At 41.0% G+C, this 15,364-nt stretch overlaps 1 protein-coding gene across 2 annotated transcripts in view; it reads right to left on the reverse strand.

Annotated features, from left to right (window-relative positions):
• ERBB4 (erb-b2 receptor tyrosine kinase 4) overlaps nucleotides 1-15,364 on the reverse strand; it is a 657,056-nt gene that overhangs the window by 149,614 nt on the left and 492,078 nt on the right. The window contains exons 13-16 of one of the 2 annotated variants that reach the window (XM_071561781.1): nucleotides 13,862-13,994; nucleotides 11,570-11,663; nucleotides 9,980-10,134; nucleotides 1,984-2,058 (exon numbers count right to left, since the gene is read on the reverse strand). In XM_071561781.1, coding sequence (XP_071417882.1) covers nucleotides 1,984-2,058; nucleotides 9,980-10,134; nucleotides 11,570-11,663; nucleotides 13,862-13,994 — 457 coding nt within the window. Of the gene's footprint in view, nucleotides 1-1,983; nucleotides 2,059-2,176; nucleotides 2,222-9,979; nucleotides 10,135-11,569; nucleotides 11,664-13,861; nucleotides 13,995-15,364 lie in introns of both variants that reach the window. The other variant, XM_071561783.1, reaches the window with a different exon arrangement.

Raw genomic sequence — 15,364 nt, forward strand, 5'->3', positions numbered from 1 at the left:
ACACAGTGTAGTATATTTTGCTAAAATAAATCCAGCAAGGTTGGAAGAAACAAAAAAAAACCCCATCAGATTTAAAGTAAACATTTGAGGGTCTTCTCCTCAAACTTAATGGAGCAGGAAATTATTCAGCTGAGCAGAGTAAAACAATTGCTTTCATTTCCAACCCCCTTTATACTTTGTTTTACTACCTTGAAAGTGGATTCAAGGAGACAAAACCTGAAATTTGCACAACACAAAATCCAAATGAAACATTGCCTGCTAAGACATATCTTCAGCTTGGCACCCTACTAGAGAACACTTTCTTTGCTACTTTATTGTCATGTTTGAGATTCCAGTCCCTTAATTCCACTTTTAAATACAGGGCCCAATCTCACAACCATGGCAATTAACAGGAGTCTTTCCATCAAGTTCAACTGGTATTTGGCAGTACCTCCAGAGTTGTATTTACTACTACCTGAATATTCTCAATGCAGACAGTAAGTTTTGGAGTTATACCACTTGAAATAACAGTGATCAGCTCAGTTGGTTAAAACTTGGTTGTAATAATGCCAAGGTCATGGGTTCAATCCCCTGTGTGGGCCATTGGCTTGAGAGTTGGACTCGATGATCCTTGGGGGTCCTTCCAACTCAGCATAGTCTGTCTGTCTGTCTATGAACAAGGTCTGACTGGCTGTTGGGCTAATGCAGGAAGGCAGCAAGCAGCCTGTAATGCAGCAGGAAAGCTACGCCACAGTCCACGAGTTGTTCTTCCCAGTATGAAGCCTTCACTTTTCCCTCAAAAAGTGATTAGAAGTCCAGTTGATGAAGTATGTGGTACTTTTAAATTGGTTACCAAAGTACTTCATCACTTGCACTTTGGTAAGATCTTTAAACTTATGCAAATAACAAAACACCTTTCGTATTTGTACTTAAGTGGATGAAATGAAATGTTTAAAACTCATTTCTTGTTTTGGACAACTCTGTTTGAATGAGTACATCTTAAAATGAGTCTCCACAGAAGTATCTCAAGTGGGATATTTCAGATCAGAAAGATTAAAACAAAACACAGACATATTGAAAAACTCAGTCATCTTTTGTTGCTTATTAATTGGTCCATTAATAAAGTTGGAACTGATATTGATTTAATAAACAAGTATAAAATTTGATAGCATTTACAGTGCACTACTAGTCATGTTGAAATATGTTCTCCCTCAACAGGTAGAAATAGGAATACTCACATCAGGTAGACAACTAGGAAGGAAAGGCAATCTTAAAATCTTTTTTAAAAGAAAAAAAAGTAAAATCCATAATGAGATGAATTTGTCTGAAATTATATATTTTTCATCTAGTCTTAGCTCAGGACAGTAAAACCCAACCCTGGAAGTCATACTAACCAGTTTGAATTTAAAAATAAACAAATTCAATGTCAATGCAAGGCTTTCATGAAAAAAAATGTACAACCTACATTCATTTTAATTGTTATTACTGAAAAATAAAATTACTGCAAGGTCACAATTTTTTTTTTAATAGAAAATGAAAAAATAAAATGGTAGTGTTATGTGAATTAAGGAAGAAAATCAGTTTTGCTAAAACTTGCTTTTTTCAAGAAAAAGGTTTATTTATTTTTAAACTCTGTCTTAAACAAAAAAGCCCAAAAAACAGAAAACAAATAAATTTCAAGATTAACATAGTTTTCATCGTGTTAACTTCTAATTAATTTTTTTCTAGAAACAGGTATGTCTGCAGCAAATTTCAGAATTCAATCCTTACTGATTTAAGCTAAAAATAAAAAAAAGGCATTTTCTAATCAGTCTAAATGAGCAAAATATTTAATTGGTTTTCAAATGGAGAAGTAAATTTTTATGTTGAGGAGTGTTTCTTATTTAAGGACAAATGATATTTCCCCTATAATCTGCTTTTCTGGACAAACTGGATAGTATAACATTCCTAAGGCAACTAGGGCAAGACCTTGTGTACAAAGAATGGAGAAGTGGTGGATGTTACCTAGCATGTTGTGGTAAAGTGGACTGTCGTGTCCATGGATAGTAAATGCAGTCATGACTAGCGGGACCTCTACACCTGCAGGCAATTACAGAACACAAGATGTCATTTGCCATTCACAAGGACATGCACACCATGCACCCTTGTCCACACGTGGAGGATGGAGACACACAGGGAACGACCACTCAGCAAGTACCTATCCATCAGGCCAATGCAGTCCTCGAGACGTGGCCCTATGCACCTGCAGCAGATGGAAAGGGAAAACAGGGAGAGAGAGAAATCTGTTATTTACAGATTCAAGGATCAGGAATCCCCTTTGTGTTCGTAATTACAACATTCATGAGAGACCCAGGTCATCACAAAATTATAGCTTATGACAAAACCAAGCTTGCCATAGGAACAATAATAGCAACAAGCATTCCAAGGCTGGTCGTATCTTGGCTCAAACAACACTTAAGGCAGGTTTCACCTGCATACATGGGAATTGTGTCAACAGAGTTACCTTTCCAGGATGTTTTTCTGAATCATCAAACCAGTGATCACTACACAGAAACTCTTCATTTGCATGATGTGCTCCAGGAACACAATTCAGAGCTTATTTTTCTTTCTGTAATTGATGCAATTGTTCATTCTGCTCTAAGTTCCTAGCCAGGGCAACTGCAGAAATATTTTGGAATCTGACTATACTTTAACAGGGAAGCTCAAGGATCAACTTCCAACAACAAAAATCAGAGCAAAATGGTGTCTGCTGATAGAGCCATTTTATTCTGCTTTCCTTAGATACTGCCAGGAGTCCTCCACCTGCACAAACAGCAGGTGCTCACCAAAGGCAGTGGAAATGCAGGGAATTCCTATATGCAGAACTACTGAAACACAGCAATGCTTTGTTTGCAAAACATGTGTATGTCTGGATTTCCCTTCTCACGAAAAGCAGGACTGAAGTGCTGTCCTAGGTCCCCTCTATTCAAATAGCAAGCCAACTACACATTTACACAGCAGTGAGGATTCTCAAGAGACCTAAATTTAAGCTTTTAGAGGTTAAGATAAGCAGATATCCTTCAGTGCTGCATGCCCAGCTAGGCCCTCTGCAGCCATGGGGAGTATCCAGCCCTCAGCATTTTAAGGAAACCAAACTACTTATTTCAATGCTTTAATAAAATCTCAGAGCCATTTTTTTTTTTTGGCTGCATGCCTACTAGAGGAGCAGGTGATCTGACACATCAGTAGACTGAAACTCACTTCTGTTGAGGCATTTTAAATTTGAGGTATGATCCCCAACTCTTTTAAAGTCTGCTGCTTTCAGACTAGCTTTGATGGAGGGATATGCATGTCAAAAATCTGAGAGAGTTTGAATATGCTCCCAGGAGATCTTTCCACTTCACCATCACTTGCCACTCATCAGCTTTTGCTGCATTTAAATTGGCTACCACTCTGCCATTTTATAATCAAGTCAGTGATTTCAATTTCCCCGTACCTGCTCATCAGGGAGAGCAGACAGGGTGAACATTAGCCCTTGTTTGTTTGCTTGAATTTTTATTTTTACATAAGAACTCTGACATGCAAACACAAACCGTAAGGATTTCCTCAATAGTTGCTTCCTCCAGCAACTGTGCAGACATAAAAAGGATTCCTTAAATACCCAGGTGACCAGGTAATGCATAAACATAAGGGGATGATTTAAATGCAGTTAAAAACTTAACAGAGAGAACTCTTGATGTGATTTCTTGGAAATTTCATCTGTCCTAGGCTTTAGGACTTCAGAATTCAGGACTGTCTGAATTTAAACCCATCTCAGACACCTCCAATCTTTCTACCTTTCATGGCATTCTCAGCAATTTGCAGAAAACCAATTCAGTAATGGAGGAGGCTAAAAAAAAGTTGTTCAGATCTTCCATTTACTAGCAGGTGAAGAAAAGCTGAGCTCAGACTCTTGCTATAAATAAAAAGGCATCTTCAAATTAAGGTCTGAGTGCCTGTTACTAGTTCAGAAAACTGATCAAGTATCATGAAGAGCCTGTTTTCCTGGAGTCACTTCACACCTGCACATTTATTCTCTCAGACTTTGGAGGACAAGACTTGAATCCCAGAAGAGAGAGTTGTTTGGACCTCACCCAGTCCAAGTTAAAATACCATTGTTTTTTATTTAAACTTGTAATTTCCCATTTCCAAAGAGAAAACTGTCCAGGTACAATTTAAATGACTCCGAGTTATGTTGAACAACTTCCTGTTTCCTCCCTGAATGACTGTGCTGATGACATGCAGTGAAGTACAACACTGTGTGAGTCATGGCAGCATCCATTAACAGGGTATTTGCACCACCAAGGATCAGCTATTTTTCTTCTGAAAAGAAATTCCTTGTTTTCAGGATTTTTGACACATATAAGTACAGGCATGACACAATCATACATCACACTCGTGCCCCATTCTCTCCCAGGGTTCCTTCTGCTTGGAGTCTGGATGATATTTTCATTTCCAAGTTTGCTCTGTGAAATGAACTGGTTAACTGACACATGCCAATTTATTAATGATATATTCAGTACCTTACAACAGTTCAATACAGCTTATACAGAAAATGACTCCTGGAGCTCATCCCAGCTTTACAGGAAATCAACATCTGATAGAAAACAGCAAGTTAAAATGTCAAGTCTTGACAACTGGAGTAACAATGGGTTTTTTTTACTGAAACAATCCTTTTTTCCTCTGCGAAATATTGTCTTTCATCAACTTTCCTTAAGACTGAAAGATGGGGTCTTAGCTGTGCACAGCTGTGGAGTTACTCCTTCACTCCTCTCTCTCTGTTTACTCCTGTTTCTTCTCTTAATAATTTTCTTTCTTCACTCTTTTATTTCCTCTTAATATTTTGGGTAACTTAATTGTGATGGGTTGTATTTTCCTATGAGTTAGTGTGTGCTGGGCACTCAGGTGAAATACTTTGTCTTGGTTGTATGTTACTGCTTTTAACCTTTGGTTAAAATGCCTATTTTCTTACTAAATTAAATCTCTTTGGAAAGGTCTGTGGCATTTTCTTTTTACACAGCCTCAAGGTATTAAAGAATTAAAAGGCTTTGCAAAATTCCAAACCATTTTAAAGCCTTAAATAAAAGTAATACTCCCTGTAAAGCTTGAGGCTTTGGGACTGGGGTCGTACAATTGTTTCACCTGGAATCCTTAATGTCTTCCTGAAAATATACCTAAGCTTTAGGGGCAAAACAGTGCTCGTGCCTTCAAAGCCCTTCTGGACCACATCTGTGTTGCTAAGGCTCTTCTGACTTTTCTGGTCTTGGTTTAGAAGGAAAAGGATGTTTTGGTGAAGAGCAATGCGCCTCCTTCAAAAAGCTGTGCACCAAAATGCATTTGTATGGTCAGGGGAGGTGTCCAGGGAGAGCTCCCATTTGGTGTCCTGCCCAGCAAGAAACCAGCCTGTCGCAGGCTATTACATAATTAGTATTTTATTCCTGTGGAAGTGTTCCATTTTGGCTGGCTCTGCAAGCAAAGGTGCCAAATGCTTCCCAACTCCCATGAACTGAGTGGGATAGCTGTCTTACATGCTTCAGGTCTGCTCCAAACTGGCTTCAAGTAGCTGAAAGTGATCACAGAAATGTAAGGCCAAGAGCACAGTTGTTGCATTCAAGGAAGTCACTGTTTGGCAGTTCTTTGGTCAATGCAAGATTATTAACAGGGCTGGATAATGATACATCTGTTAACAGAAGCAGTCATTATACTTGGTGTTATGGGTTCACCCAGGTGGGCCTAGATTTGGGCTCTGAAGTGTGGACTAGGCTGAAGCTGTCAGCTGACCTGAGCTGGGCTGAGCCAACAGCTGACCTCTTCTAGCCAGTAAGTTTGTATTCCATACCACATTATGACATCATCTCCAGGGAAGTAGGAACCAGTGTGGGAGTGGTTAAGGCAGTCGCTTCTCAGCCTCCTCTTGGGAGGACACACGATGCTGTCCCAGGGGGGATGGAGAGGACCAGGCCCACCACTGGCTCACAGGGTATCTCAGGAAAGTAAACTGTGTTGTTCTGGGTCTCTCCTTTCTGCTTGAGTTTGTCTCCCTGGGGAATAAGTCTTTTCTTAAGTAATGTGTAGTTAAGACAGTAGAATTTGTGTGTTCGTTAAGAAGTGGGGACTTTGTTGTTGCAGACTTGTGTGAGTGTATATTTGTACTCTCTTCTAATTGTCTCTTTCTTTCTGTGAAAAATATATGTAGTTTTAGTATAAACGTGGTTTGAAGTGTTTTTTTTCTTTCCCCTCTCTTTTCCTCCCTTTCCCTGGTGTTAGGAGGGAGGCTTTTCTCTCTGTGCTTGGGGGGGTTGGCAGTTGCTTATCTCAAACCAAGGCACTTGGATAAGGGGGGAGAACAGTGCTATCAAAGCTCACCCTCCAGGCTGCAAAGCAATCCTCTGCAAGTGCCATGGAATTGTGGCAGAACACTCACAGGGAACAGACATGGGACAGGTACCTTCTTTGGTGACAACAACTGGTAGAGTTGATGAGAAACAATGGATGAGAACAACCCATTTTATCACACAGCCTGACTCACAGAGACCAGCACTAAACAAATGAGATAATACTGCACTGGGAGCACTGCTCTGCAGCAGCTCAACACTTTTTGATGGGTATTCAAGCTATACTGGGAGGGCACAGAGTTCATTCCAGCACTTGATCTGAGATCTAGCAAGGAGAACAAGCATAGTAAATAAATTAGAATTACATTTTCCCTGTATCTTTCAGTTGTGAGCCTACTATCAAGATGTGTTCCCACCACATGTTTCACTGAAGAATCATGACTGAGGGCAATTTAATTATTATTAATTTCTGAAGGAAGGGTATGAAATCAGAGAATTCAGAATTGAAGGAGAGAATGAGAGAGATTAACTGATTTCCCTTTTATCTGTGGGCATATGTTGGCAATGTTGACAAGAAGACACAACCTATAAACCCCAAACATCTCGGACAGTCATGAACAGCTTCATTAATGTTATCATATGCCACAAAGTCTTTAGGAACAGAAGAAAAGAATAGCCATGCCTACCCAGACATGGGCGGGGGGGGGGAGGGTGTTGCTTTTATGAGGGGTAAAAACATACCCAGGAACAGACACATTTTTAATAGAGAGGATGATAATTGCTATGAGGAGTAGTATTAGATTCATGGAAAAGGGATAGGACCTCATTTGGGAGAAAACCACACCTTGGCATATAAAACCAGGGAGAGACCTTTGGCCTTTTTACTTGTCCTTTCTCTGGGGATTGGCACATTAGTGGATGAGGGAAAGGCTGTGGATGTGTCTATCTGGACTTCAGCAAGGCCTTTGACACTGTCCCCCATAATATACTCCTGGAAAAGCTGGTAGCCCATGGCTTGGACAAGTGTACCCTCTGCTGGGTTAGGAGCTGGCTGGAGGGTCGGGCCCAGAGAGTGCTGGTGAATGGAGCTGCATCCAGCTGGTGGCCGGTCACCAGTGGTGTTCCCCAGGGGTCCAGTCCTGTTTAACATCTTTATTGATGATTCAGATGAGGGGATTGAGTCCATCATCAGCAAATTTGCTGATGACACCAAGTTGGGAGGGAGTGTCAACCTACTGGAAGGAAGGAGGGCTCTGCAGAGGGATCTGGAGAGACTGGAGAGATGGGCTGATTCCAATGGGATGGAGTTCAACAAGGCCAAGTGCAGGGTCCTGCATTTTGGCCACCCCAACCCCCTGCAGCGCTCCAGGCTGGGCACAGAGTGGCTGGAGAGCAGCCAGGCAGAGGGACCTGGGGGGACTGAGGGACAGGAAGCTCAACATGAGCCAACAGTGTGCCCAGGTGGCCAAGAAGACCAATGGGATCCTGGCCTGGATCCAAACTAGCGTGGCCAGCAGGCCCAGGGCAGTGACCCTTCCCCTGGACTCTGCATTGGTGAGGCCACACCTTGAGTGTTGCGTTCAGTTCTGGGCCCCTCAGTTCAGAAAGGATATTGAGGTGCTGGAGCGGGGCCAGAGAAGAGCAACAAGGCTGGAGAAGGGACTGAAGCACAAGTGCTGTGGGGAGAGGCTGAGGGAGCTGGGGGTGTTCAGCCTGGAGAAGAGGAGGCTCAGAGGTGACCTCAGCACTGTCTGGAACTGCCTGAAGGGAAGTTCTGGCCAGGTGGGGGTTGGTCTCTTCTCCCAGGCACTCAGCAATAGGACAAGTGGGCACGATGGGCTCAAGCTCTGCCAGGGGAAATTTAAGCTGGAGATCAGAAAAAACTTCTTCGCAGAGAGAGTGCTCAGGGATTGGAATGGGCTGCCCAGAGAGGGGGTGGATTCCCCATCCCTGGAGGTTTTTCAGCTGAGCTTGGCCGTGGCACTGAGTGCCATGATCTGGTAAAGGGACTGGAGTTGGACCAAGGGTTGGACTTGATGATCTCTGAGGTCTTTTCCAACCCAATCGATTCTCTGATTCTATGACATTCTTTCACCTAATCAGCACGGGAAAATAAAAAGAAGGGAAAACTGAAATCCCAATGAATAAATGACAACATACCTCAGCATAAAGCAGCCCTGTGTCACCAAGGCTTGCCAGTGGATACTGGCAAGGTCCGTTACAATTGCCTAATGCCCTTCCTATTTGTTTATGAACTAGAATGTCAGATTTTCAGCACAAGACATTGTGCCTCCCTTCTTGACCCTGTTCTATCCAGGGAGACAAAAACAACCACTTGCAAAATACGGATGCATACGGAGAAGTGAAAAGACATGGAAAACATTCTCATCTCATTCTGGTCTAGGAGAACCACACTTGTGCCACAAACACTAGAAAGAGTTGTCAGTTAAAGCTTCACAGAAAAGAGAGAATGGGGAAGGAGTGTTGTTTCCTGGAAGCCAGCAGAGCTGTGGGGGCCTTCCTATGCTGCGTGGACAGTAAATCCATCATACTTTGCTGGGCTTGAAGGAGGAGATCAGAATTGGCATTTCTTCCATCTATGAAAGCCAGAACCAGAGCTTCTGAAGTGAGTTCATCTTTTTATATAGTTCTTACACTCTTCTTCCACAGTAGCAGCATTTGTCTTATTGCAAAACTGATTTAAAGGGTCTGAGGGGAGGGGAAGACAAATTTTTAACAGATCCTAGCTGTGTCTCTGAGATCTCCCCTTCATTTCCCTAATGGCTCTATTGTAATTAGATTTGCAAAACCAGCAAAAGGTCTCATTTTGAATGGCAACAGCTGTTGACATCAAGATTACATTGAATAATTTACTCGTTTAAATTTAGCTGCAAAACAATAAGAGCTTCGTGTTGAAGATTATTTCACTGGCTGATTTTTTGTTCTATTTTCCTCTGGCTGCCTCTCCCTTTCCTTGCATGCTGGACACCACCAACTGTCCCATGGGAAAGGCATTCATAACTTATGTGTTTGGTGCAAAACTGTAGGTGCTTATGTAACTACTGCTATTTTGTTGCACAGAGTCCTAATTCTGACTTAGATACATGGCCTGTATAATTCCATATGTAAGAAATTATTCTGAGCACATAGACTGGACTTGAGAAATTCATGCTCTGGCTCAGACTCCTGGACAAAGTCTGATTTCAGAGAAACCATTTGCACCAGTTCCTGTTTGAAAAAGAGAGCAGAAACATCCATCTCACCGTAGTGTTGTTGGATTAGTTCACCAATGCCAAGGAACAGAGATTCTGTCAACAAGCAAATAACAAAGTAATTTCATAGGCTCACATTAAGACAAATAGCAGCATTTGCTACAAACCAATAGCTAGAAGGAAAGATAAGGTCATTGCTGTGAAAAGTTGTTCTCTATGGTTTTCAAAAGCTCTTATGTGATAAGCTGCTGGGCATTCACAACTAGAAACTGAATGCCATGAGTAACCTGAAAATTAGGGTTAAATTGCTGCTGTACCCTCTGTTTTCAGAAGTGGGACAAGTGTTTTACTAAGCCAAACTGTATGTAAACCATCACATGCTATGATCAGTAAACTGGCTTACTGCATGGCTCACTGCACAGAATGTGCACTTACCCTTGGGTGCAGTTCGGATGACATGGGTGGCACTCACGATCCTCATCAGCATACTTGAAAATGAAGCTGTTGGCCCCCTGTAAGCCATCAGGACATTTTTCCACACAGTTTGGACCATCCTTAAAATGGAAACACTTTGTGCAGTGGTCAGGTCCCTGGAGAGCACGGAAGAAAGAAATGCAGTGCATTCAAGTCACTGTCTTTTCCTGCTCCACTGGAATTGCAGGTCCTAGACTGACAGCAGACTCAGCAACAATTGTAATAGCCTCTCTTCCCCATAAACAGTGAGTTACCTGTATAGTTCCAGTCTCTGGTAAGGAGCAGCAGACATATAAATTCTAATGCTTTCCACCCTTAACTTATTCTGTAGAGAGTAAGACTAAACTCCAGCTTCTAAGTGGGTTTCTTAATATTATTGGTGTGCTTAACACAATGAACCTCATGCCCACTTTAATGGTGAGAAACTTCCTGCAATGCTATTCAATACTGAAGCTCTTTTGCAAAGCAGCTGCAATAGCCTTTCCCCTATCTCTGCACTCCAGAACTATTTTCCACACTGCATCTTGCATGTGGCATCTGGTCACAGCAACACTGAAGAACTAAAGGTCTCCTTCCTGTAAATACATAGATAGACTAAATTGTTATAAACTACAAACCAAGGCTTCTGGATAATGTAAAATTTTACAGCTGTGATAAGCCAGTATTTAACCAAATTGGGTGTTTAGGTTGAGCACTGGTCTAGGATTTTATGTCCATAAGCCTTGCTACAAATCCAAATTTCCCTCATTGGTTTGAACACTTCAAACTTTAGCATCTTGGTATTGATGTAACAAAAATGATAATGCCTTTTTCCCCCTCCATTCAGTGAGTCCCAAAAATAAGGAAATCGATTATAGGTTAAATTTTCTGAATGATTATGAACCTAAAATACAACTCCTTCCCAAGATACTTGTGACTTTTAATCCTACCAATAAAAAGAATACTAAGGGACAACTTATGACAAATGAGCAATACTCTGAAGGAAGACTTATTGGCCATTATAAAGGTGGGAGACACAGTTAAAATGAATTTAGGATGCATGAATAACGTTATCTATCAAAAGAACTTAAAGGCTAACAATAAAAGTACAAAAAACTCTCCAGTGTATTGTCCAAACTGAGAGATTGAGAAAAATTCCCATGGGTTTTTTTTGTGCAAAGGCAAAAAAAAGGCTCAACTGAAGCTGTATCAGAACAGGACAGAACTGAGTATAAAGAATGAAAACAGGGATAAAGGAAGGCACTCAAATCACTACTGCTGCTTTCAGTCCGTAAAGATGTTTTGCACCTGTACCACTAAAGCATTAAGACAATACAGAAAAGAAAAGGAAAGCTTTTTAAACTGCTTTCTTACGAAGACTGATCCAAGCAAGTTTACTCCTAGCACCAATTTAATGCAAGCAAAGTTCTTTCTCTACATGCAGAATATGCATATTTTCTGATTTTTTAATGCTAATTTGCAATAGCTGGTTTAAATTCTGTAAGCTGAAAATACCTGTGCTTTAACACACTGTTAGAAGTTACCCTGTGGCATAACAAGTTTGGTTCTTACCGGTCCGTAGCACGTGATCATGTTTTCCTCCATCTTTTCACACTGAGGATCACATTCCACACAGACAGAACCATTTGCAAATTCCCGAAATTCCCTAGGAAAATATTTTGCAGGCAGGTCAGGAGAAAAAAAGCTTCAGACTGAAACTGAGACAAAAGGGCTGCTCTTCACCTGAGGGGAATCGATTTCTGAGGCCACCAGGCTGTGCCAGATGAGACCAATCCTGTGGACAACATCACACTGCTTCACACTATCTGGAATCAGGGCCCATCAGCACTTCACTCACAGCCAGATGAAGCACATGACATCTTGTTCACCAGTATAAAACCATAGTGGGGTTTTTTCCCTCTGTCCTTAAGAAATACAGACTTCATTAAAAGGACAAAATAGCTCACTTCTTGATTTTCTTCCATAGAATTGCCACTCATTAAATATGAGGGCTGATGAAATACTCTTTTTTTAGAGCCTGTCTCCAAAAGACTTGTGATGTTTCCCATGGCAATTCTAGACTGAGGTCTTGTATCTGTAAAATGCCAAAACCCTTTTTGTCATTTATCCACAAGAAACTATCAGACAAGGGACGTTTTTTATTAACCACTTAAAAGACGTGGAAGAAAAAGTAGTGATGACAGGTCAGATTTCTTCCTTCAAACATTTCAGCTGCCAGTTGCCCTCACCACAAATCTCCAGCACTCTTTCAACCCAATTCATCCCACCTTCTTCTAGGCCAAGATGAGTTCACAGCTGAACAGCTTTTTCCTCTCCCACTAAGGAGAGACAATCTTTCTAACTAGCTCAGATGGGACCAATGGAAGCTTTGCAGATAGATTCCAGCTCGTTGCATTAATCAGTTAAAGATGTGCTGCATGCTCATGTTAGTGGGCTCTAGTAACATCCAGGTAAAGGGTGAAGGCCTCTGTTCTTAATTTGTTGCTGCTCACCCTCAATTCCTCCACAGCCATTAGGATCTGCAGGGGACATTAGGACTGAGCTGAAGAAAATCTCACTTGGGTGCTGCAAGGGAGGTCACCCTTCTCTGGCTTTGGAGGTGGATCTTCCCTGTTGAGGACCCAAAGAGATGTCAAATACAGCTGACCCTACCCTGAAGAACTGCTGCTGCCCAACAACACAAATGTGCAGATTCTGAACCAAAAACCTTCTCCCCAAGCCCAGCTGATAAATATTTCCACATATTAGGACAGCCTGTGGAAAGTAAATATAATCCACTGATCGATACAGAACAGAACATCCTGACGTGAGTGCTGGTCTCCTCCTGGTCTTACTGTAGACCCGTATCTTCCAGTGCATATGAAAATACAACTGTGGCTTGCAACTCTTCTCTTTACTGAGGGATGAGGAAGGAGGAGAGGTGTTTTTAAGCACATAAAACTGTACTCTGACAAGGTATTTTTAGCATGCATTCTCCAGATAGAAGAATATATATGGGCGTTCATTTAGCACTCTACTTAACAGTCCTATGAGTTGGCATCCAAGGCAGGAAAAAAAAGAGAATGAAACGATAGAGTTCCTTTCAATTAACAGTCTGAGCTAAAAAGGAGAATTTAAATAATGTAAGGTTTTTTTATCTTGACTTCAAAAGAAATGTGGGGGACCTTGCTATATTGTTACACAGGAAGGGAAATTCCACCTATTTCTCTACACCGCCTAATCATGAATTTCAGCTGCTTCAGCTAATACATGCAGCTCAGTTCTATTTTCCTGTCATAAGGCAGATTCAGCCACCTTGGCTGTGCTGTATGTAGGTATTCCCCCAGCATAAGCAGCAGAGGAAAAAACCAGGGAAGAGTTCATGTTGGGTTTTATTGTTTACATTTGTGTGCACCATTACACAATGCATTATGAAAAAAGAGAGTGGGCTTTCCTACTTCATGGTCCTTATTCAGAGAATGTCTTTATCACACGCCTACATCTAACTCATCTGAAATAACATAATGCTGTGATTCTGAATAGGGGTGTCTGTATTCAAGTACAGCTAAATGGTGAGGGTTTTTGTGTCTTCACCTAAATCATATTGTTCACATCACCAGCAATGCAACAAACTTTTGATGTTGCATGGCAGTTTTAGACAGCAGAATACCAGGGAAAGCTTTCTATGCAAGTTCAGATTTTAAAACTCTTAAATCTTACGCCACATCATATTCCACTTAGAATCAGTAATATTGGCAATGGAGTCAGATATTGATTAATATAAACCCAAAATAACTTACTCATTAAAGTCCTAAACAACAGAACGAGCAACTTCAAGGTAAAGAGCAAAGGCGTGTATCTTACCCATCATAGAGGTTACAGGAATCTATGCAGGTCCTTCCCCTGATGAAGCGCTTGCAGGAGAGACACTGGTCTGGCCCTGGCCCCCAGCAGCCATCACTTGAGCATAACTCATTACACACCATTCCATCAGCAGCTGCAGAGAGAGACAATACTGTCATTAATGTACATATTCCTCTGAAATCCAAGGGAAAACATGCCATCGGCATTCTGCCATACTTGGAAAAGGAAACTGAATGTTCAGATTTTCTAGAAACAGAACAGAAAAGAAGCAGAAAATGACCATCATTCCACCATAGGAACACACTGTGTACTCACAGCTGGAATACTGTGCACGCTTCTGGTCTGCTCCTTTCAGAAAAAATGGAGTGACAAAAAGATTTAAGAGAGTGCTGCAAGGATGATCAAAACCAGAGAAGAGCCTCTAGACCAGGAATGAATAGAGAAGCGACATTAGAGGTGGGTGAGAAAGGACATGATAAAGGCCTATAAAATCCAGAATGACAAGGAGGTAAGTAAGCATGAAACAATTGTTCAGTGCTTCTTCCAAGTCCCCGATGGGCATTCAAAGAGACAGGAATCCAACAGCGTTCACAAGTGAGATTTTTCTCTATAGAAAGTACAGATCAACCCACGGAATTCCATGACACACGACATGGAAACTGCATAAATTTAAAGGATTTGAAAAATCAATTGTCCAAATCCACAAAAGGTCTGCTAAACTAAAATACAAAACATTACCTGTGAATTGAGGACTCCTTGAAATAAAACTTATGGATGGCGGGGGAAAAGTTGAAGGAAAGTCACCATTAACTGTGATTTTTAAAATATTTAGTGCAAAAGCATATGAAGAGCCAAAAAGCCTTCTATTAAAACTCCCAAATCCACACCAAAAGAAACAATGAGGAAAGGATGAGAGGGAAGGTATATTTTAAAGAATATAAGTCTGTATTTTTATATTATATAAACCCTTCTCTATGTAAATATCTAGATTACCTGACAGACTAAGAAAATGAGCAAAGAACAAAAGGAAACACATTATCTCTCCAGCATCTGAAGAAAGTCAGAGTGCAGTTTCAGCCAAACCCTGGCATGTGAAAGGACAGATCTCTTAATTTGAATTCACTTTTCCACTATGAAATGTCTTACATAAATGGATTACACACTGGACTAAGTAAATTAAAACCAGCAAAGATCCAAAATATCAGAGACAGCAACACTATAGACCCTTGTTTGCTTTCTAAACCCTTAGAAACAACTCAAGAAAAGTGTGAAATAAAAACTAAAAGTATGTGTGATGGTAGAATTTTAGTACCTCCTCCAATGCTCTAGAAGGAAGATGAAGAGTTCAGAACAAACACATACACTCACACACACTGAATACATGTATAAAACAGCAACTGCACATGCCCAGCACACTTTTAAAGAGAAGAAATAGCAAAATCAACAGAAAATCTTTTTGCAAAACGCAAAAAACTGTTTGGCAGGTTTATATGAAATAAAAAG

Source organism: Pithys albifrons, chromosome 8 (assembly GCF_047495875.1).
Source record: "Pithys albifrons albifrons isolate INPA30051 chromosome 8, PitAlb_v1, whole genome shotgun sequence".
Classification (NCBI taxonomy): Eukaryota; Metazoa; Chordata; class Aves; order Passeriformes; family Thamnophilidae; genus Pithys; species Pithys albifrons.